Source organism: Bacillus rossius, chromosome 14, assembly GCF_032445375.1.
Source record: "Bacillus rossius redtenbacheri isolate Brsri chromosome 14, Brsri_v3, whole genome shotgun sequence".
In the NCBI taxonomy this organism is placed as follows: Eukaryota; Metazoa; Arthropoda; class Insecta; order Phasmatodea; family Bacillidae; genus Bacillus; species Bacillus rossius.
This window is the reverse complement of record NC_086341.1, coordinates 10667585-10691769: the sequence shown is the minus strand read 5'-3', so window position 1 is coordinate 10691769 and position 24185 is coordinate 10667585. Positions and strand designations below refer to the sequence as shown.

The window sequence follows — 24185 nt, the reverse complement described above, 5'->3', positions numbered from 1 at the left end:
ACCGCTAACTTTGAAAAAAGAAATTCCATGGCGTTTTTTGAATTTATGAAGCCACCCTATCGAATAGTCACAATCGTATGTTAGATTCAGTTCGGCATGAAACATTTTTGCCTGTTCTTATCAGCATCTGTCCAGAAATACTAACACCTTCACTTCGCCGCAAACGAAACCATTGATAAAGAGCATTATCAAGGTCGCTACATTTACTACCCTGCATTGTTTTTCTGTTTTCAATTTCTCCGTATCACTGTCCGAATAAAATTTACACAGTTCATTCTTTTGTTTCTTTATGTCGTAAATCATCGAAATGCCGACATCATACGATTGGCTGAGATTTTTAACAGAAGTCCCAGCATCTAGTTTCTTGAGAATCTCAACCTTTTCTTTAATGGTAAGAACTTTTTTCCTTCGTTTACCACTCTTTTCCTCATCACCAGGAAGTTTATGTTTTGAAAACATCATGTGTCTGCAGGAACGTACATACTAGTGATCGCGCACCACAAGCAAGACTGACATTGAACGCACACAATACACCACTCCCCCTCCCCTACAACGCGTTATCACGGCGCGCTCACGTGTAGGCGGGGCCGCTGCCGCCAATTCCTGATATGCGCTCGACGCCCGTGCACTGCAGTCGCGAGACCGGAAGCCTTGGCTTCCATCATAACTCGCTGAGTGTTTATAAAATCAAGTGCACCCTGACTGACAAACAATTGGTATTTACTTCCGCGGGAATAATATATATTAATATATATTATAATTCATTTTAAAATATATATATTTTTTTAAATTTTGTAAAAACATTTTAACTCTCGGAAAACATCCGGATAGTAGAAATTCCGGTAAGTAGAATTATGGATACAGGATGCTCTACTGTAATACTGTTCGAATCCATGTACGTACAAGGATTCCAGGTTCGGGTAATTGTGGATTCGAACCGTACCCGAAAATATCCGGTACTCGCACATCCCTACAGACAATACATCACACTGTGTTCAGTCCGGGCAACACCGTGTACCGCAGGTAGTAAAATATATTTATACACAACTCAGCAGCAGAAATCAAAGTCATGCCGTAAAACATCCGGGACTCACATGGTCGTTGTCTTGCCGGCGCCATTGTGACCCAGGAAAGATGTGATTTGATCTTCGTAGAAGTTTATGTTCAAGTTGCGGACGGCTACTTTCCTGTTCGCGTACACCTTCCCCATCTGGTGAACCGACACCCCCAACGGCAGATGACTGGGCTCCGTCTCAAAATTTTCACCTGTTGCAAAGATAAGACCAAAAATTGAAAATTTAAGCTAATATTAAAATAACTTGAAAGTACATAAAACAACAAATACTGCAATATCACAAGAAATATATAAAATTAAAATTAGGTGGCAATATAATTTCGAAACTTTTAACACCCCTTGAGGAAAATTAACTATTATCACAGTCACCATTTTTTTGACGTATGTGAGTGACAGTATTTCCGTATCGATTAAGGCCACAAACGCCCATACAAGCTAAATGACCTGAGATTGTAAAATCTACAGAATATGGCATGCATGTGCATTATTTCTCATGAGATTCCCTAAAAAATAAATTTGACATTCTTCCAAAATAAACCTGAGACCAAGACGACAGACAAACCGACTCACCTTTCTCATTTTCGGTAAAGTACATGCTGTTAGGTCCGACGGTTGCATCGTTTCCTCTCCAGTACGAACATTGAAGTGGGAAGTACCATGGCTTAGGCACACCATATTGTCCTGTTCCAGAGAAATAACACGCAGCAGTGAGCTATGACATGTAAAGTAAAATTATCATGAGACACTATTCGGCCTAGCAATGACCAACTTTTAAAAGTCTGCTATTTTCTTGCTGCCAATTAATAACATCATTCTGAAAGTCATAAAAAGAATTTGAATAGGCTTGAAAAATGCACACCAAACACGCTTTGTAGCTGTAGACTATAATCCTGTGTCAAAAAAAATAATTACCTGCACTATATGTATCTCATTCCATGCCGCTGCATTCTTGGGGATAAAAATTATTTATAGAAAATACCAACAAAAAAAAAGTGCTAAGTTACAATCAATGAAAGGCAAAAAATTTGAATACATATTTGATGAAAGAAGATACATTAAAAAAATCACATTCAAAAAACAGAGAAATCGTTACCTGGAAATACAGCCTCTATGTACCAGGTGAGCATCAGATAGACCAATGTATCGATCACGAACATGTACATCACATATTTCAGGTTGTACTTGTCTCCCAAAAGAGGACTCTCTCCAAAATTGTGCCAATGAACGCCCACGCCCATTTCTTCGTAATGGGCAAAGTACGAGCATCCAAAACCAAATGCAACGTTTGACAGGATGCTCTGTGAAATAACAGTGATAGACAACTATTAATGAAATTCACTACCATTAGTTATAACATTATAAATTAATGATTCAGTACAAAAAAATATTGTTCATAAATATTCATTAATATTGTCTTACAAAAAATAAAATAAATATTTAAAAAAATTAATTCAAAAATAACTTGCACATAAACATACGTATAGTAAAACTGTATTAATAATTATATTGCATTGCATGGAAGAAAAATACTTTTCAGATACCAAATAGGGTTGTTTAAATATCACTATTCTATAATAAAAAATTTTAAAAAATTCAAGAATGTTTGTGAATATGAAATGAAAAAGAAAAATTATTCTTTAAGGGTTACCACTAAATGAAACTTATTTAGAGGATTGTAAAATTTTTTAAAAAGAATCTATAAGCTAATGTAATTTGAGTTAAATACATAACACTTGCTTCTTGCAAAAACTGATCAAATACTTGTACAAACAATAATCATTCAAAATTTCCAAGTAACAAGCAATTATTAGGGCCACCTGAAAGTGGTGAATAAAAATGAGGTATTTCGTCATTATAAACAGGTAAAAGCGGTATAAAAATTCGTTAAAAAAACTGAAAAGCGGTGTTAAAAATCGGCAAAAAAAATTACCGGCAAATAATATTATTTTTTAAAATTATTTTTCCATTGAATTTCCTATACAAATATGCATATACACACTTTATTAACTTTAGATTAGCATATTAAAACTAATCAACTTAGCATATAATATATAATGCATTTATATTCAAGCCACTTAATGCATATACCTTGCAATAAATTTTAAAAATATATACATATATAGGTAGATTTATATTGATAATTTATTTAAAATGTACAACAATGTTGTATGCTTGAAATGGTTGGCCTGTAGTATCAGATTGCAGTTACAGGAATCAAGTCTTTTCGCAGCCACTCCACACTGTATACAATACTTGTGCAATACTTGCACATCATAAATTTACTTCCTTCATCAAAAATAAAAAAGCCATCACTTTTAAATTCCTTTACACGTTTTTGGCATGTTAAACTAACCAACAATTAATTACTTCCAAGAAAATTTTTTTTTTAATTTCAGGACCTAATGTGTTGCATTCATTGTGAATACTGAACATTTCCAGAACGGCGCCATTTTGGAATAGTGGCGATATTGCCTTTTAAAAACATTGTGCTGTATTGGATGGATAACTTACAGTTCAAAATAGAAACCACGAGCACAACCTGAAATCTTCCGAAGTTAAACGTTATCTTAGGTTAGGTTGGCGTTATTTAAAATACTAAAAGACCGTAAAATAAAAATATTTTAATCCTTTAATTATGGTGCTTTTTTACTTGCGATCGGAAAACTTCGGAACTGTTCGGGTGAGCGGCTATCTACATCTGGATGGACACATCTATGCATAGAAAGAGTCTGTGACTCTTTGGTCAAATTTCAGTATCAACAAAGAAGATGGCGCGTGACTTCGTAAATAAAATATATTTTCACGTTCGTTTCGACGGATGGTTCTATTTAATTTTTTTCCGACAGCTTTATATATACGACAAGTTATCTGAGGTTAGAAAAAATATATTATAAATTGGTAAAGTTGCTACGGGGAAAAGAAATACCATTTGGATTCCAATCCACATCCCTTACCGCAGGAATTTATGAGAATACAAGTTTAGTACTCTACTCACGTCAGATTTTTAGGTATTGTTGAAATTTCTTGCCGTGTTTACAGTTATAAAACGTATTGCATATTATTTTCATAGTAAGGTGATACAAGTTGGCACTGTCTCTGTTGTGTTGAACAAAGTAGTTAATAAATATTTTTTGCGTTTTTCGCGTGTTTTATCGTGAATTCTCAAAAAAAGGCGAATTTCGTGGGAAAATCAGATTTAATGAATATTCCGCGTTTTTCGTCGTTTTTACGCGATCGCGAAAATTGCATGGCCCTAGCAATTATATTTTTCTCAGATTGAAAATTTAAAAATTATGAAATTTCACAAGACTAACATGAAAAGTAAACATTATTTCAAATAATAAATCGGCCACTTTTTGGTTAATTTCGAAGTCCTTTTTGAGTTTTGAGATAGTGAATATTTTTTATTTTACAATCAAAGTTGCTTCATATCCAAGTGTGCTTTACATTCGTTGAAATTTTCCCGTAGTATCCGGACCCCACCTAAAACTACTTGACTTGATGTAAGCTTTTGGACATACGCCATTGCTAAGCACATGTATGTCTGTGGAAGGAAACTACAAAAAAAACCCAAAAGACAAAAAACACAAATTAAGCAAATAATTTGCTGTTGTCAACAGGATGGTAAACACCACATAATATTCCATCACTGGAACATAGTCAACAAGCAGAGAAAAACAAATAAAATACGGACTAACAGAACGACAAAACCACCACTGTTGATGACAGCGCAATTTTCCTCTACAGACATACATGTGCTCAGCAATGGCGTATGTCCGAAAGCTTACGTCAATCATGCACTACTCCCATTGCACAAATCTCTCAAAGATAATATGCCGACCCCTAACCGAGAGTTAAGGAGTCTCGCCGAGCCCTCACCGTGATGAGCTTGGGCAGGGAGGATATCTTCTCCTCCCAGATGATCATGAAGGGGTAGGGCAGGTACAGCATGAAGAAGATGATCCCGCCGGCGGCGGCCGCCAGGTTGGCGCGGGAGAAGAACACGGAGATGAGGAAGCTCTTCGCTATGGTCGCCACGCAGAACAGCAGCAGGAACACGTACACCACGGACGGGTCGGAGTTCTCCAGCACCCGTCCCCCCTGCGGGGCGCAAGGGTCCAGCTTCACTTATGACGACAAACGCAACCGGCGTGCCCAGCAAAAAACCCCGCAAACAGTATCCCTCGCCTTCAACATGTCTTTCATAGTTTTTCCCTGACCATAACCTGTAATTAAAGGTGTATGAAAAGAGAATTTAAAAATTTAAAATATAGCATCTATTATGTAATTTTTAGCATTTTATAGCATTTTCCATTTTGTGATTTTTAGCACTTTGTAGCATTTAAAAAATTGTTTACTCACATTTATTTTTGTTGATTTTGTTGTTGTAAATAATTAAAGCATATATACAACGCACATAGGTATTAAGTAATGACAGAGTGAATTTTAAAATGGAGTTCGCGGTTTTTGGGGATTTCAGTTGCATGTTTTGAAATTACATACATATTTAATAAATGTTGAAGTATCGCAAATAATCGCGGTAATTGAAAATTTTGGCATCTATTTAGCATTTATCGCAATTGCGAATTTCATACACCTCTACCTATAATATTTCCTAGAAAATAAACAACAGATATAAGTTTATGCTCTACTTCGTTAACACTGTGAATAGTTACAATATACTTACGGCTTCTTCAAAGCTGTTTGCATAGCAAAACAAAAAATAATCCTGGAAAATATACACAAAGTCATGTTTCATACATCACCCTCAGAGGCACTTCTTCGCACACCAGCATTGCAACAAAGACTGATAATGCGTGACACAGTTGATGGGTTAGTGATACAAGATGAGCCTTTGTCTAATCATTTATTTTTAATTCCCTGACCTAATATACATTTCACTGGAATTCTTCAATTTTTCCAGAAGTCCAAAATCATGTAACTGGAAATTCCATGTTTTATCTCTACTTCTGCTGATTTTGGACACCTGCCTAACTGAATATACTGTACACATACCATTATTTCTCACCAATATTCGCTATTTTAAAAAAATTAGCATGGCCTATCACACGCCTTATCTTAGGTTGATTTTTTTTTTTTTTTTTTTTTTTTGGAGGAACCAAGGTATGTATTTTACAACCAATGGCATTTTAGACTTTACCAAGGGTGCACTAATTGGAATGAGCATTCATTTACATCAGCCAATGTAGCCTTTATTGGTAGTCAGTTGGTATCTGCAAAACACGGACCACCGATAACTTTACAATCCGGTAAAATAACTACTATTACTGATACAAACTCATTGTGATGTTGAGAAATAAATGTATGAAATACAGTGGAACCTTGTAATTACGAGTACGGGATACTACGAGACCTTCGAAGTTACGACAGTTTTGTGATGCACCATCAGCTTGACTAAGTAAATCGTACTAAATTAAACTGGTTATTACGAATGCTTTACTTGTCGGCACATTCGTAAGTACAAGTGATTTATTGGTATCTTTAAACAGGAAAAAACACAGTCTGTTTAAAAAAAAAAAGTTCACCTAGTAAACACAGACTGCTGAGACAGCACATGCTGTGTGGTGGCTAGGCCGGTGGATTGTATCACTAGCAGGTAGTAGCCGGTCCGAGGAGGGATACGAAGTGAGCGGGACTGGTGACAAACATGTGTTCTCTCTTAACTCTTTTTTTTCTTATGCCCCCTTGTAAATATTATAACAGGATTCTACTGTGTGTCTATACGCACACACATATCGATGGCTTAGAATGAAAAACCTTTTATCTCATAAAATGCAAATTTTACAGCAGAGACAAAAAACCGTGCTACTGATATACGTGGTTTCTTTTTTTTCCAGATAGAAAGCAGTAGGATGCACATTTTATTTCTTTCAGCCAAACATTTTGTAAGATACGAGGTTTTCCAGCCAAAAACATAAAAAAAAACGTATTTTCGTCCAAAAATTGAGATAAGAGGTTTTCATTCTAATCCATCAATATATATAAATAACACAGTTGCTTCCAGTAATTGATATTCGGGACGGTCGCGAAGGCCTGCAGCGCTCACCACCAGAATGAGGGTGAGCAGCGCGACGGAGACCAGCGCCGGCAGGATGCTGTCGACGAACCAGCCGACCCAGTGGACGGAGTTGCTGAGCCCCATGACGCGCATGGTCTCCTTCAGGCGGCGCTCCTTCTCGTACACCACAGACTTGATGATCATGGAGCAGCTGTACACCCACGACAGCACCATGAAGAGCGGGAAGGTGCGAGAGATGGCCAGCATGAACCTGGGACAGCACCGGCACACACGCTCGTCTCGGCACCGAACTACACGTTCACCCTTCTTTCAGTTCTGTTGGATTTGTAAATAGTGCTTACCCTAGATTCATATTAACTAATCCAAGTGTTGGACGCTTCAAAATTCAAATATGGCGCCATTTTGCTGCCATTAACTCAAGCGATCCTGGTGGCCACCAGGAAAGATTCAGTGGTTCATCTGGTACCGGCGTCATCGGACGTTCGGCTATCGTTTTTTACTTTCATGTTATCTGGTAACAGTTTCAGTACGAAACAATTTCCCTACGTACTTCTTACACGAGGCAAAAAACAACAATTAGTGGGATACAATTTCTCATTCATACTATTCAAATTTGATATTCATACTCAAGATTATTTGCTATTCTGATTCAATTTGATATTTGCACAGGCCTAGGTGTCAGATATCGGCCAATTCCAAGGTATCGGCACAGGGATCAGAGATATCGCAAAAAAATTATGTTAACGGCTTTGATTTTTTTGAAAAACCAGCTATGTTTATTTGGCATAGTTTTAATAAATATTTTAATCTTTACTGAATTATTACAATCACATAAAGGGAGATCTTAAAAATTATCAACTTAGGAACTTTTTAACTACAAGTAAATAGTAATGATAACGTTTGCGAAATAAATACCTTAAGTAATGCACAATTTTCAATAAAGTTGTTTTAAACTAAGATTTAGAAGAAAAAAAAATTATGTTCTCAAACATAACTATAAAAAAAAACGTGAGTGAGTCTTTCAGTAATTTAATGCCGCGTGCATTCCAGAATAGGAGGGAATGAAACACAAACCTATCGGCCGGGGTTGCTACGCAACTCGGGGCCGGATCAGGCGATGCCACTGAGCTTGGCAGCTGGGGACTGGACGAAGAAGCCCTTCATGGCCTGGACTTTCTCCGTCAGGGGGGAAAGTTTGGTCGCACCATACGACCATCAATTGGCACATTGGGACAATGGTTGCTGCCAGGGCTTGGTCAGCATTGAAAGTGCGCAACTGGTCGAGCAACTTTTTTTAAAGTCAGCCAGTCCTGGTTTCGGGGCTGGCTGCTTCTGGGGCGTGGACGGGGCAGTTGGCAGCACTGGGGCTGCGTCCACCACCGTGCTGGCCACTGGTGCAGATGTTGCCTGTGACTGTGTGGATGGGGGTGTTCTCGTGTATTAAAATAGTAAAATTGCAAGCATTAATATGTCATGTGATAAATTTATAATTTTACTATGCTGAAAATTTTCTTGAGAGGGTTTTACTTTATCAAACAGGCAAACCTCATCAAATGGTTCACTAACTGACAGTGGGAGTTCCGGCATTAAGACATTTGACCCGTAGAGTAAGTACGGCAAAATAAAGATGTGACAGCGTGCTAATTTGTTCTGTAACAGAACATGGGTTACGGAATCAAAAAAATTAAAGAAAGGCTAATGTTACGCACGTATCCACGATGTAGCACGGGTAGGGAAACTGCTGCAAGTACATCCCTGGAGTGGAGTTCCTGCCGCTGTGGTCCATTATGATGCTCTTCTCGATCAGGTCCTGAAACACATCACACTAACTTTGCTTACCTCTTGGCTCGCACGAGATTCTTAGACTAACTCTGGAATGTAAGAATCAAGGGGCCCGCCTAGTCAGGCGTGCAGCCCTCACTGGTGCTTCTAGCCAGATATCTCCTCCAAACGCAAGGCTCTTCTCATTGTGCATAGGACAAGTATGATTTCTGAGCAGTTACCATAGTATTACATGGCGGAGCAGATAATAGAAATAAATGTGTAATGCAAGTCCCTTGAGTGCGTTCAACCTGTACTGGGCGATTCATGCCTACAAATGATTCTGAAACACACACATTTTAGCCCTTTTCACTCTTCCAAAAATACAGTTTAGAAACAAAATACGGAAACAGAGCTATCCATCCGCCCTCAATACATTCTAAAATGTTTTTCGTAAACAGACGCCACATATATCTTGAGAAGTTTTCAAATAGTGTGGTTTTTTCTGGAGCTCTGCACACTGTGTGTGCCCAGATAGGCCCGTAAGGCTTAATGGTTCATCAACATTGAGGTTGCTAGAGATGTTGGGGGTGAGGAAATGAGAATGGAGCAATGACTGAATAAATGGACAAGTATCCTGAGAAAACCAACTGACATGTTTCCCACTTGCAAAGAAACTGGATTTGAAACCACTTTAAATTGAATATCACCTTGATGTGAGATGACTGATCTGAACACTGCTGTCTACATAAACCTTTGTAACAATATTTTTGTAACTTTTTCTGACAAAAATTTCAAATTTCCCCCGAATACTTTTGACGTTTTAAATAATTTACCTATTTTGCAATTTTCCAGAAGAAATTAAGAAACCCCAGACTTTATGATCCCTGCAGTTAGTCTCGTTCTCACTCTGTCTTTATTTCAAACCAAACCTTACAACACCACTTTTATAGTGTGTAAAACTATCACCATAAAAAAAAAATGCTTTCATAGTCTGGGCGATGGCAGACTGGACCATGAAAATTTCACCTCAAATTATCAACAGTAAAGGAATTTCCATTACTTTTCCACAATTTCAAGTATATTCACTAACTACTTTCCCAGACAAATTCCATGACTTTTCATATTTTCAGAACGTGGACACCATGTCAACGAATAAGGCTAACACCCCCCCTTCCAACCCAACACACCATCTTCTCACCAATCCACCAACAAACTTCCACGTACAGTAGAATCCCGCCGATGCTACCCCCCTCTTATGCGTCCATTCCATTTATACGACCGTTTTTTGAGAAACCGTGAAAATTTTGAGCAGAGAAAGTCAAAAATTTTAGTAAAATCGGCTGAAAAACAAGTCTGTTACACTTGTTGGGCGCTATGTGTTCACATTTATCTTGGCGAGCGCTGTACTGCAAGCAGGCAGGCATACAAAAGACGGCTAAAAATAGATACCACCCCTCTAGACTGTCCATGCTAGCCAATACCGGTAAACTGCGCGCATCACCTGAAAGCCTCTACGCGCGCGTCTATTGCCGTCCCAGTCCCGTGCCTTTGTCTTGCGACTGGTTAGTGTGATGTGATCTTGCCAGCTGCATCTCAGGTGTCACTGGCCACACAAAGCTGTGTTCACTGTGTTAACGACGTCTCCAGGTGTTTGGTTCTCGGCTATTTTTCTATAACATCGCTGACTTCGCACATGCGCAGATAAACAAAAAAAAAAGTGTGGAATTATGCAATACACCTCGGACTCGCATACCCCAAACAATGGGTTCCGATAAATACTCACGCTAAGTAAATTCACGTCACATTAGTTCGGCTAATCTAGCCGGCTGGTGGTTATTTTCGTTCAAAACGTGGCGAAGGAACTTGTGTGGATCAGGTAGAAAACATTCTGCAATAAACGAAAGATATAAGAACAATGCTATCCTGAAATGCTGTGACATGTTTTTGGAGTAGATAATCACAGCGACAGACCGACAGGATGCGCTCGCGCCCTTGCCGTCAGCGATGTTTATTTTGACAGCTCAAGCAATTATCTTTTCCTCGTCCCTTCACAGCGTAAAAAAAGAAGAAAAAACATATTCGAATGCAGATGGAAAAGTAACTGTGCAGTAAAATAAATATATTTACGGCCCTGCTAAATTTTTCTATTCAATAATATTCGAGGTATTAGTGATTTTTCAGCAGAAACTGCTGTGTGACTAATATACAAATTGAATAATAATAACTTATAAAGTATTTATTAACGGCGAAGAACAGTCGTATAAGCCCATAAAAATATTTATTTTACCGAGAATGGACTGTACAACCTGGCTTTTGCCGCACGCGGTGTGGGAGGGGAGGATGATGCTGACAAATTCTCACGCACAAAGTTTAAATAAGGTAGGGAATGTGTTGAAATGTTAGTTGTTAAAAAGGGGGAGGGTGTTTGTACATGGTTTTGTGGCTCTGGGAGGGATGAGCCTTGAAGAATTAGCAGGGGATGGGAGAGGTAAGCATCACGTCACGTATGATACGCCGCTGCTACCAAGAGGCTTTTCGTGCGAGCGGGTAAGATAACATGACAGCTGAGACAGCTTTTCGTGCGATAGTGGACGTGCCGAGCTCGGCTAGACACTACCCGAGCGGCATTCACGTATATGTATCCGACGATGCGATGCGGTGACACCCCGAATTCTCTATTGCGACCATTCCGTTTATAAGACTGTTTTTCCGGAAACCGTGAGGGGTCGCATCAGCAGGATTCTACTGTACTTGGAAGCCTTTACAAAATATAAAAACTTCCTGCGATTTGACATGAGCAAGTAGACCTGTGCAAAGATTCGACAAAGCAAATCTTTTTAATATTCTATTTGACTTTGCCAGGAAATTTCCTATTCCTGTTATTTGAAGCTTCGGTTGTGATGGAAGCCTAATACTTGCTTTTAAAAAATTTTTTTTGTGTTGTATATGTTTAACCTAAATAAAGTCGGTTACTTAGAGAAACAAAAATAAAATTAAAAACTCATTTTACTTTTATGAATGCTCAATACTAATATTATGCATGTTTTATTTTATAATTTTAATTGAATGATGTTATAGGGCCCAATTGGTGAATATCTCAATCAGTTCAAACATTGAACAATTTATTTTTTTAAAACTTTAATAATCCTGTGTTATATCAAATAAAGAGTAATACAGCTTCGCCGAGAACAATATTTTTGCAATTCAATTTGACTTTGCAAATTTTCATATTCACTTCACATAAAAAAAAAAAAAATAGTATTCGCACAAGGCCTACGATCTTTGAATATACATACTGTATAGAAGTCGCCAGCCCAGGTTAAAATTTCTAATACGGTTTGAGGTAGTTGGTTAATTCACCGCCGCAATCGTCACCATCTCTAGGGCATCGACTTGTGGTGGTCCCTAGCGGACAAGTGTCGAACTATTCAAACACCCCTTCCCCCTCCCGTTGAACGACCTTGAGCTGCAGTGAATGAAGGAGGGGGTGTGCGGGGGAATGACAGCGGGCGACAGTGCTGCGCTCTAACGTGCAAATAACAACCCAAGACGATACAGGGCGTTACGGCAGCGCCCTGCAGCGGTGAAGTTCCCAAGCTGCTCATCATACGCTCCTGAAAAAACGTAGAGTAAATCCTATCCACTCGCGACTTATATACAGTATACATATATATTTTCAAAGCTACGAGCAAGACACGGCCGCATATGCGCAGTCCCGCTGCAGGGAGGGTTCCCCCCCCCCCCCCCACCGACCTGCAGGTAGGCGAAGCCGTTGGTGATGTACTTGAGGTCTATGGACGGCCGGCGGCGAGGACCAGGCCGGGGCAGCCGGTCCTCTATCTGCTTGGTCTCGTCCACGCTGCTGCTGTCCATCCTGGGCCAGCGGAACCCATACCAGGGCTCTTTCACTACATTTACACTACATTTTCCTACTATTTTTTTTTTTAAGTGTCATTATAAACTAAATTATAAACAATCTGATGAAATAAATGTACTACTGACGGAAACATGCCGATTTTTCAGTTAGACAGGAAAACTTTTTTTTTTTATCATTCCCACATGATTTAATGGACTGTCTCCAGCTACATACTTACATTTAACGCGCGACTATAAACTGAAGCGAGGCGTCTATAAAATTGGCTGCGGGAAATTTAAAGTTTCGTGACTTCAAGTAGCTTCGTTTTTTTTTTTTTTTTTTTTTTCACAAGTCCTTCAGTTTCATTAATTTTTTTCAGTGGATATCTGTAACTTTTGTGACCCGTGAACGCCTCGCGCCTGTCGGGGCCCTGTACCATTGCTTTCCATTTTTTATTAATTTTTATCTGTCTAATGATCTGTTGAAAATATGGACATTAATGGGAAAAGGTAAATCAAAAATTTTATTATCTCGTAACCTAATGTGCTTGGTCAATAACTATCTCAATTCATGGTTTTATATTAGAAAAAAAATAAATTTCAAAGATTTTAATGCCACATGTGATTATACCGAAAATTTTACCTTAAGCATTTATAAAAGTGACCCGAGGATAATTTATCAGGAAAAAATATTGAAATATCCTTAGATATAATAGTAAAAGCATCATGGAAATTTAAGTTCCAAGTTGAGTTAAAAATGTTTGAAAAAGTAATTTTTTTTTTTAAATTTTATAGGAGAGGGCCTCCAAAAAAGAAAATAGCCCAGGGCCCCACAAAGTCAAGGGCCACTACTGCAAATGTTCAGCATTCCAAAAACATAAGCAAAATATTTGAGGTTTAGCAAGCCAAAGTTTCAAAATTAAACACTTGACCATGTACCAGATAAAGTTTAAAAAATAAGTACACACTCACACTGTAAATCAGAGTGAAGAACACTAAACCCATACATAACTATTATGTTATTTAGAGTAAAAAATGTTCATAGGCCCAAAATTTATACATCAAAATTACCCTTTAATTAATTTTCATATCATTAATGCTATAAATTTAAAAAACTGAGACTATTTGTGAAAACAAAATACAAATCCAAGCCAAATAAAATAAACTCACGGCAAAGTTAAATGTACTTCTGAAGGGCGTGTAATTGAATGGTGGGAAACAAGTGCAACTAGCTCACCGTATCTTGTAGGTGATGAAGGGGGGGAGCGAGGCGTCCGAGGAGTTGGCCGGGAAGTCCACGAAGGACACGACGGCCCACAGCTTCTTGACCAGCAACAACTCCATCCCCAGCTCGGCCGCCTCTTGCTCCGTGTCGAAGCCCGCTATCTTGTTGCTCTCGAAGCACTGGAAACGTTCGAGTACGTCAAAGACCTTGTCTGATCTGATCTGGTCTGGTCTGGTCTGGTCTGGTCTGGTCTGGTCTGGTCTGGTCTGGTCTGGTCCGACCGTACACATCATCCCATCATAGTACTCACCGATTCTCAATATGCAGGGACAAGAGATTATGATTTTACTTTCACGTCAATTTTGTTTCTAAAACAGGAGATTTCAGTGTTATTGTTTTAAGTCCGATTTTGACTGACACATAATGCACTTATACAATAAAATAATTTGTAATAAGCATGTCTTCAAAAGAGCTACACAGGAGGGAAAAAAAATCTGGATATTTTAGAATATTTGAAAAATGTCCCAAGTAACTAATGTAAAATATGTAATCAATAAGAAATGCAAGATCAAACAACATATCTATTTTTTTCCAATCCATTAAGATTTTACATTTAGGTAAAAAAAAAAGTCTTGCTAAATAATTACATTAGATAAATTTAAGATGATAAAAAAAAAATTTCTGAGGTTTCAGATAAATTTTGTCAAATTGCTGATTGAATTCATGTTTTTAGTTACATTCCGGTGCTAAATGGTGCATTAACTTGCATTTCAGTTTTATTTATTGTATTGACATATGTACTTTACGGTGTTATTTCGGTTTTATCGCAATTAATCATATAATCTTGTCCCTATTAAAATGTATTTCCAAATTTTCCTTGAATGCATTCAGAAGAGCATCACGCACAGTTCATTCACGTAACAAAACAAACATTTGATTTTATACATCATAAGTAAGGTTTATAAAGACAGTCCTGAATTAAAACTATATATAACAACAGAATACAGACTAGAGGGACATGGTAATATAGTGCACTGTGACAAAACAGAAATAACATTGAAAATCATATCAATACACCACATACCATTAAAATGCCAGCTAAAACACCACAAAGCATCAAAAAACAAATAAAATATTGAAATTAACTAGCATTTTTTTTATCAAAGCTTAAATCAAATCACAAAAATATTATTTTAAAATATTTAATGTAATGAATGTAATTTATTAAGCTCAAAATTTGTACCAAAATATACGTTGTAAATAGATTTTAAAAAATGAATTTTACTTGTTTTTTTTTCCCCTACTGTTACCAGTAATTAATTTAAACATTATGACATTCTTACATTTTTCAAACACACTAATACTTGCGATTTATTTTTATAGTTACAAGTAGTATTACCAGAATAATATTACCCTAGTCATGCTTATTGCAAATTATTACATTGTAAAAGTGCATTATGCATCATCAGTCAAAAAGACACTCACTAATTTATTGAAATAAGTATCACAGCACATTTCTGTGTCATATTTGTTTCATAACATGCTATTTTTATGACTAAAAAGAATTCATTAAAATAAAAACTGGAACACTGAAATATGCTGCTTTAAAAACTATAGTGGCCTAAAAATAAAACCATATAATATTACTTCTAGCAATTGCTCACTTCATTATTTAATTATTCATAGCAGCCTGGGTAGTTACTTATTGCACCATTAAAAAAAAAAGCAAGAGGAGTACATACATGCCCAGTGGAAGGCAAAGTGATTTATCATCACACTGACCGAAAAAATGAAGGTTAATGGAGAATAAAATGAAATTTTTTTTTTGTTATTTCTCACTATACTGAACACAAAATTTATATATTTTTTAAATGACACTTCTCAACTTCCACTGATCTCAAACTGACAATGAGAATGTGCCTATACAGCATTAAAATTTGTTTTTAAGATAAGCAGAAGGAAAAACTTAGTTCTTTAAAAATACATAATGGTAAAATATTGTAAGAAAAAAAATCACGAACATATAATTAACACTATTTGGTCAGAGCTATCAGGCTCGACTTTGTTCGCAAAATTAATCCTCTCAGATTCAAGAGTAAAATACTTTGATATGACAACGAAAACCCTTTGATAAGATATTTGTGAACAGATCTTTGAAATGGGATTAGATGAAGGTCAGGTTCATGTCACGTCACATGGAGCATATTGAAACACTTTTGCCTCAGGATGGAAGTTTGATTAAAATGCAAAGTGGAATCGAATTGCAAATACTGTTCTCTACAAAGCTGTATTGTGCATACTTTACAAAATACAGGATTGAAGGAAAAAAATAATAATTGTTTTAACGTTTGTAATGTTTAACTGACTGGGTGATTAACCAATTGGGCCGTTTATATAACATCAATAAAAGTTATAAAATAATATATTAATACTAAGCATTCGTAAAAGTGGAGTTCCATCTTTTTTTTTTTTTTTTTCAGTAACCAACTCTATTCAAGCAAAACACACACAACACAAAAAAAAAAAACTAAATATTTTCATGAGAGAATCTTAAGCTTTCTATGTTTTAGAGCTTTACAACAAACTTGAAGCTTCACATAAGATATGAAGCTGTGCATCACAACCAAAGCTTCAAATAAAACGAATAGCAAATTTCCTGGCTAAGTCAAATCAAAAACTGAAAAGAGCTTCAACTGATTCGTTCAGTCGAAGCTTCACACAGGCCTACACAAAAACCTCACAAACTGACACTTTATAAATCATGGCCAATAAGGACCCTTGAATGGTAAAATAAATAATGACCAGTAAAATTATTGTATACATGGTTTCTAACTAAACCGATGTTCTTGAAACCATCTTACCTCCAACACCTTTAAAGCTGTCTCGTGAGCATTGTCTATCGAGTCCAAAGTCTTCTTTCGCACTGTCACATTGTCATTATCTAAAAAACTGGACAAAAATTATAAGAGGACTTAGCACACAGCATTTACACAGCTAATTCATTTTTTAAGAAACCTCCACTAAAATTTGTCTTCCTGCATGGCATTAATATTTATTACCATCTCTTTACAATTAGGACATCCCACATCTGCCAAACCTGATTAGCATACTCAAATTTTTTTTTTCATCACTACAGCTATTACCTGTACTGTCTCCATCATTAGGAAGTTGACCAGCTCATCCAATATCTACACTAGCTTCTGCCCTTGTCAACATAATTTTAGACCAAATACAGACAAATAAGCACCTTAAATATTTTCATTTTCACATGTAGCTGATCAACAAAAAATGACACTGCAATTTTCAAATTTCACAAACTAACACTTCTGATTCATGAGCAGCACAGACAAATTTTGAGTCATAATATTTTAAGTTTTGTTTCTGGAAGAACATTTTTAATAGTTTAAAATACATTCCACAAATTAAAATTGAAATTGCCTTCAAAATCAAACATCAAATTAACACACTTGGTGACAGGATATGAGTGTGTCACTGTCAATTACCTTTCTGTGAAGTTCTTCACATATTCCTCCCGCCAATCTACATTCTCTTTGAAGAAAGTGTTGACGATGCTATTATTCACGGACAGTTGCAGAAGCCTTATCCCCATTGGCGAGTCCACGAATGACTACAAATAACCCAAAAAGTTGAAATAATTTTCTATTTTTCAAAAATTATTTAATAATGCCTGAAATCACTACATTCTGGCTTATGTGGTTTAAATGCATTAAACTGTTAAAAGTATTTTCAAATTTTCCAGCAAGAGAAAAGTAGAAAAGATGTATTTTAGCAAAATAAAAAAAAAAATTAAACAGCTGAATATCAGTAGGCAATAAAAATTTATTTTGACTACATTTCCCCTTCCTGTGAATAACCAAGTCACTCAACACACACCTAGTTAAAGTGGGAATAGCAATACACAGCAGCTAATAGGGGACAAAAGAAGATAATTATTTAATGTGTGTGTGTATATATATAACCAAGGCCAACCAGAGAAAACCAGACACTAATGAATAACTTTACTTAAACACCTGCATTATACAGCTGATTAGCCTTGAAATATAAAGCAATACAAAACTCTTGATTCATTAAGAATATACATTTTTTAACTATTGGCTATGATAAAAACAACATAAAGAATATTTCATACACATGAAGATGTGAATTTACATAGTTAAATTATTTATTTACTTCTTCTGTTTATGTATTAGTTAAATGCCTACCAACAGTCATACAAAATTTTAAGGTAAGCACATCCCATATACAAACATTACAATAGACGAACACACACACTATCATGCAGATCAACGGTAAAATAAAAATTAGTACCAGAGATTCATTTGATGTACAAAAAATAAAAAGTAAGCAATTTATTTTTAATACATGTATATGTAGGTATGTTTGTTCATTGAAATTAGTAATTAGTCTATACATAAAATACAGTGTTTTATCACAGAATCGTCGCACGCGCGTAATCGTCGCAACCATATTTTAGGCTGTCAAAATTGGAATAAAAAAACTTCTCGCTTAAACGTCGCATGATGTTTTTGGTCCCGCTAGTATATGCCGAATGCTTTGTGTATGTATCTTTTCCATATAAAACGATGTACAGTGAAACCTCATTAATACAAACCTGAAGGGGAGTAAAATATTTCAGTTTGTAATAACGAGGTTCATATTAATGAGGTTCTTGAGCCAATAGGTAGAATAAGAACTCGATAAGAAATATTGAATTCCTACATGTCAGAGCACTAAAAATGTGGAATATTATTATTGTAATAGAAGCCAGATATTGACATGCACACTAACTTAATACACTTAGAAGCAATTTTAATAGTTTTAATAAAATATACTATAACAGACTGATAATTAGTATACATATACGTATGTATGTATTCTTATTTAATTTGCTTCCAAAGTTTTGACAAAAATGATTAACATTTACCGTACAGTTAATTGCTGTTGAGTGTATAGCAATTCTTATGCAAAGTATGCAAGATATATTTACATAGGTTTAAAAAAATCATTAATTTTTTTCTGGACACACTTATCTCTGTAAATATCATTTACAGCAGAACATATCTTCTCAAATCCTGCAATCAAGTCAACTGGCACATCACTTGCAGCAAGTACATTTTCCAGTGTACGCAAAGCACTGATTGTGTCACTTTTGCTTGGAAGTTATTGTCGTCATCACCATCATTATCCTGACTTGTACCACCCTCACAAAGTGACTGTACAGCGTCAGCCGTTGGTGTTTCCTGTAATCCTCGTGAACCAACAAGATCTTCTGCAGTTAATCTTGCACTGGTGTACACACTGTCATCAATATGAACAAACTCATTGAAGTCATTATCAACTTGCACATGTTCTTTTAACTCTTGCCAATCCTCTAAAGGTTGATCACAGTCAGGTTCTTCAACAGTTTGCTGGCCAAAACCACTTTTTGCAAAGCAATGCACAATTGTCTTTTGGCTGATGCTGTCCCACGACATGGCTATACTGCGGATAGCATCCAAAACTGACCATCTAGGAAGCTCAGTCTTTCCTTTTTCACACTGCCTGATAAGGTATTTCACCAAGCGCTGTCTGTAGTTTCTTTTCAAGCACTGTATTATACCTTGGTCGAGTGGTTGTGTCACACTTGTTGTACAGTAAACTCCCGGTATATCGCGCCCCGATTGATCGCGGAATCGGGTATATCGCGGGTCAAACCATGTCCCCCAGTCAGAAATGAATAATAATAATGGAATAAATGGTTGACAGCCGATTAGGATAATTTTGCGTTGTAACTAACAAACTAAGCATCGGGCAGAAAAAAGCCTTGGCGTAGAAAATGTCCGCAGTAAAATTCTAAACAAGATATCTCCGTACATTATTCCTCTATCTTGTAGGGTTTTCAAATTATGGTCCAATCCAGCCCAGTGATATTTTCTGAAACACTAGTTCTTAACGTCGCGTTATCTCACAAATGAAGCATCGGACAGGGGACCTGATAAAGCCCACCGTCCAGCGACATTATCCAGCGTGACTCGGCTGGGGATTGATGTTGGATAGGCTTGGTTGTCGGCAAGCGCTGGGTAGGGAGAGGCTAGCCGAGAACATGGAGAGAGGTAGAGTTTAGAGCGGGCAGAAACACCAGGGGGAGTGGGGGAGGGAATGTGTTCACGCAGCACACAGGCAGAGCATGAGTCACTTGACTGAGCAGCGTCGCTGCGTACAAGGCAAAATCAGGTAGTCCGGTGTTTAAAATTCCACTCCAGAATCTTAATTGGTACTTTACTGGACATCTGTATATAAATGTTTTGTTACAACTTAAACCTACAAACGTAATATTATTGGGTAATTCATTGTATTATACAAGTTCATCTTTTTACTTTGGTATAATGTTTTAACATTAAAGAGTAAAGTAAATCGGCTAGCGTATTTTTAATCTTTGCCCAGGAATTCCCAGTGGTCCAATATTTACGTGAACCATACTGTACCACTTTTGCCGTGAGGTAGTAAACAAGTCCCGGAAATGTTTATGTGTAGCGGTCTCCCGACCTTTAAACAGAGGCTGGGGAATATAACACTTGCCGATCCGAGCCACACACACTCAGCAACTCGACACAGCGTTTGGTGAAATAAGTAAAGACAAAGTTTAACACGGTTTTTAATACGGCGTTACTGATTGCGCTAAAATTAAATTGGCGCAATTTTTGTTTCCCACATGTAACCATTTATAATTTACTGTAAGCATGGATAATAAAGTTTAACCACTTGACACGATAGACGATTCTTTATTTTTTATTGTACGAATGCTAGAATCGTTTTTTTCCTGTATCTGCGGCCTGCTTCTACAAAAGACAAGCTATCTGTAAGTAAATCTAGAATTTTTATTTTGTCAATCAAACTCGGTACTTTGCGATTCATATTCGGTTTGAAGTATCACTACGGCCTTTCTTTTTAGAAGACTTTGACCACAGAATCGTGTGTAACCGCACACACTGCACTTACTTTGTTACGGACACTGACGAAGCAGATACTGTGGCTAACACCACGAGACTGGCAGCAGCAGCTTGTGTGCCGCACGTGTGTATGGCGGCGTGTGGCGCGCTCGTAGGCCGTGCGACAAACTGTGCGCGGCACGCGGAAAAATAAAAACAATTCAACATTTAATATTTATCTTTAAATTTTATTATTTTTATTTTTTCACCCGTGTTTAGTGGAAACTGCGGATGCAAATTCCGCACAAAGGCGGGCCATCTATACTGTGCGTGCTTGCCGACCTATTAGAACACAGGCGGTGTTTTATGCCTTTTGAACTTGGTCACATTGAAACATCGCGGTTATGCAACAACGCGGGTAAAAGTTATGTCCCCCGACAACCGCGTTAAATAGGGAGTGTACTGTATTTGGTAGCAAGAAGAGTAAGGTAATGTTTTCCAACTTCATACCATGAGCAGTATGTGCAGCACAGTTGTCCAACAATAACAAAATTTTGCGATTTAGAGTCGCCATTTTCCTGTCCAATTTTAACAACCACAACTGGAAAATTTTTGTGGTGACCCAAGCCTTACTGTTTGCCTCGTAATCTACTGGCAGGTTTTTTGCTGCAACATCTTTGAAACATCTTGGCTTGGCAGACTTGCCAATAACCAAGGGTCGAAGTTTAGTACTGCCATCTTGATTACAACATAGTAAAACTGTAAGACGAACTTTACTGTGTTTACCGCCATGGCAGTTTTCACCTTTTACGGTTAGAGTTTTATTGGGCAACAGATTGTAAAAAAGCCCTGTTTCATCCATATTAAACACATCTTGTGGTGCAAATTTACTTACGATGGACTGTACTGACTGAAGCCAGTCACTCGTTGCTGTTTGGTCGACAGCTGCAGATTCGCCACAAATGGATTTTGTGGCCAAATTATGCCTATCTTTGAAGCGTTGAAGCCATCCGTTGCTGCAATGGAAATCGTCAATTCTGAGTTGCAGTGCCAGCTGATCAGCCTTTTCTTGGATAATAGGCCCGGAAATTGGAACTCTGGCGGCGCGCATTTGATGAAACCACTCCAGCAGTTTGGCCTCTAATTCGGAATGTTTACCGACGCGCATCGTTTTCTTAGTTTGATTACTACCTTTCCTGACCGCTTCTTCTATTTTATTTGCTTGCTTTAGAATTGTACTTAAGGTTGATTTTGATATACCAAACTCTTCAGAAAGTTCTGTTTTCGTTTTTTCACCCTGACGAACTGAATTTATTATCTTAATTTTCGTCTTCAATGCAATTTCCTTGCGTTTACGTTTTGCCTCCATTTTTATGTGTGTACGTACAAATTCTAAAGTTTAATAAAATTCTCACGAGATAATTCACTTAAACTTTCATTACAACGTACACAAATATTAAACACGTTAGGCGTAACATATATTTTGTTTTTATTGGTCCGGCACAGATTCATGTATACAAAGGAAGTACAAAATCGAACGTAAATACCATCCCACGTGAAGTTCGATATATCGAATATTGTACAAACGCGAGTGATTTCTGAACATATCGAACACACGAACGAGTGATTTTGAAAACATAGAGTTAAAAACACACTTCGGACACTCAGGCGGGGCCGTATCTTTGTGGTAATCTTTGGTTCGTATTAAACGGTAAACATGACTGTTTGTTTATACGGACGGGAATTGTTATTGTTCGCTATACATAATAACGAGAATTTCGTATTAACCAAACAAATCTTCATTGTGTTTAATGGGCATATTTCACGGGGAAATAGTAATAGGTAATATTAACGAGTCATTCGTAATAAGCGGGATAATATTAACGAGGTTTCACTGTATTTTAAAGTAGAAATCTAATATTTATTCGTTCATTACCACTTACTTAATAAATTAACGGAAAAATACGACGTTGTTTGGCGTGTATATTTTCTTACAAAGACGTTTTTAAAAGTTATTTCCTTTATCTGATCATCTGCGTAGCCGCGGTGTAGGTATAATCTAAAATTTAATTTCGGTCATTACCACTTATTTATTTTATTAACGGAAATACAAAGTTGTCTAACGTGTAAATGTTCTTTTAAAGACGTTTTTAAACGGTATTTCCTTTATCTGATTGTCTGCGTTACCGCGGCGTACCGCTTATAAAAATGTAGCCAGCGCATCATTCACGTTTGGTTATGTTGCTTCCCGTATAGAGCACGCGCACGTAGTCGAATATTGATATCTCGCCGATTGGATCCAACGCGCGCGCTCTCTGTCAGGTGCCGAGTTAACTACATTTGATAGCCCGCATTCTTTCGTGGCAAGTGTGTACACTACGACACGTTAGTTCACGCGTTCGCGTTAGAGTTTTGGTTTTTCTATTTAAAGTTGAAGAAAGGTTTTTGTTTAAGGAATTATTAATATAGATTGTTTGGCGTGCTCTTGTATACTCCGCCTTTTTTTAAATAAACGTACTTTCCATGAACGGGATTTGTTTTTACCTAATAAAAAAAATTTTTCCGCACAATGGTCGCACCCCTACTTTTCAAACTTGATTTTAGAATAAAATCTGTGACTATTATGTGAGAAAACACGGTAGTAATTTTTATCAATCAGAATACAAAGTAACAAACTGAAGGACTTGGAGTTCAATATTTTACGGAAGTATTTTTAGTTAAGTCATAGATATAAAAAATTTTATGTGAATTTCAATGGTTAAAATATTTACACTTAGCTGATTTTTACTTTTCTAAGTAAATGTTATTGTGCTAAATTAACTTTATGTTGTGCTGTTATGTTATAATTCTATGTTACTTATTTCTTTTTAATTGTCAATGTGCTGGTCTATAGTCATTTTATCTTTGTTATTTTTGTGATTGTGCGTGTGTATGTTGTAATCCCAGCAAGGGCGTGGTTCAGGCTGCTTACGTCGGATGCCTAATTTGCGGTAGTGTCAAGTCCCTAAACTGTTGGTGGGCATGCAACAAAACTGTCACTGCCACTGTACAACAAAGACGAGAATGAAAGCTGCAACAATCACCTTGACGAAGCGAACAGTGTCCACATCCTTCACCAGGTTCCTCAGAGGCCGCACCGTCTCGTTCAGCGTCTCTTCCAGCATCAGCCTGAACGTCAGTATCGAGTCGAAAGTCTCGTTCACTCGCTGCATCACCCGGCGAGTTGCCACGGTGTCCGGTGCAAACAGTATCTTCCCCCTTTGGTCAAGAAGGACAAAAGTAATTAATGTAATAAAC

General features: G+C 37.1%; 1 protein-coding gene across 2 annotated transcripts in view; it reads right to left on the bottom strand.

Annotated features, from left to right (window-relative positions):
• Positions 1–24185, bottom strand: part of LOC134539137 (phospholipid-transporting ATPase ABCA7-like) — a 100927-nt gene that overhangs the window by 60139 nt on the left and 16603 nt on the right. For both annotated transcript variants that reach the window (XM_063380885.1, XM_063380886.1), the window contains exons 11-21: positions 23972–24146; positions 17463–17587; positions 16821–16908; positions 13972–14138; positions 12633–12753; positions 8825–8925; positions 7143–7365; positions 4955–5176; positions 2169–2373; positions 1646–1756; positions 1095–1266 (exon numbers count right to left, since the gene is read on the bottom strand). In XM_063380885.1, coding sequence (XP_063236955.1) covers positions 1095–1266; positions 1646–1756; positions 2169–2373; positions 4955–5176; positions 7143–7365; positions 8825–8925; positions 12633–12753; positions 13972–14138; positions 16821–16908; positions 17463–17587; positions 23972–24146 — 1710 coding nt within the window. The remainder of the gene's footprint in view (positions 1–1094; positions 1267–1645; positions 1757–2168; positions 2374–4954; positions 5177–7142; positions 7366–8824; positions 8926–12632; positions 12754–13971; positions 14139–16820; positions 16909–17462; positions 17588–23971; positions 24147–24185) is intronic.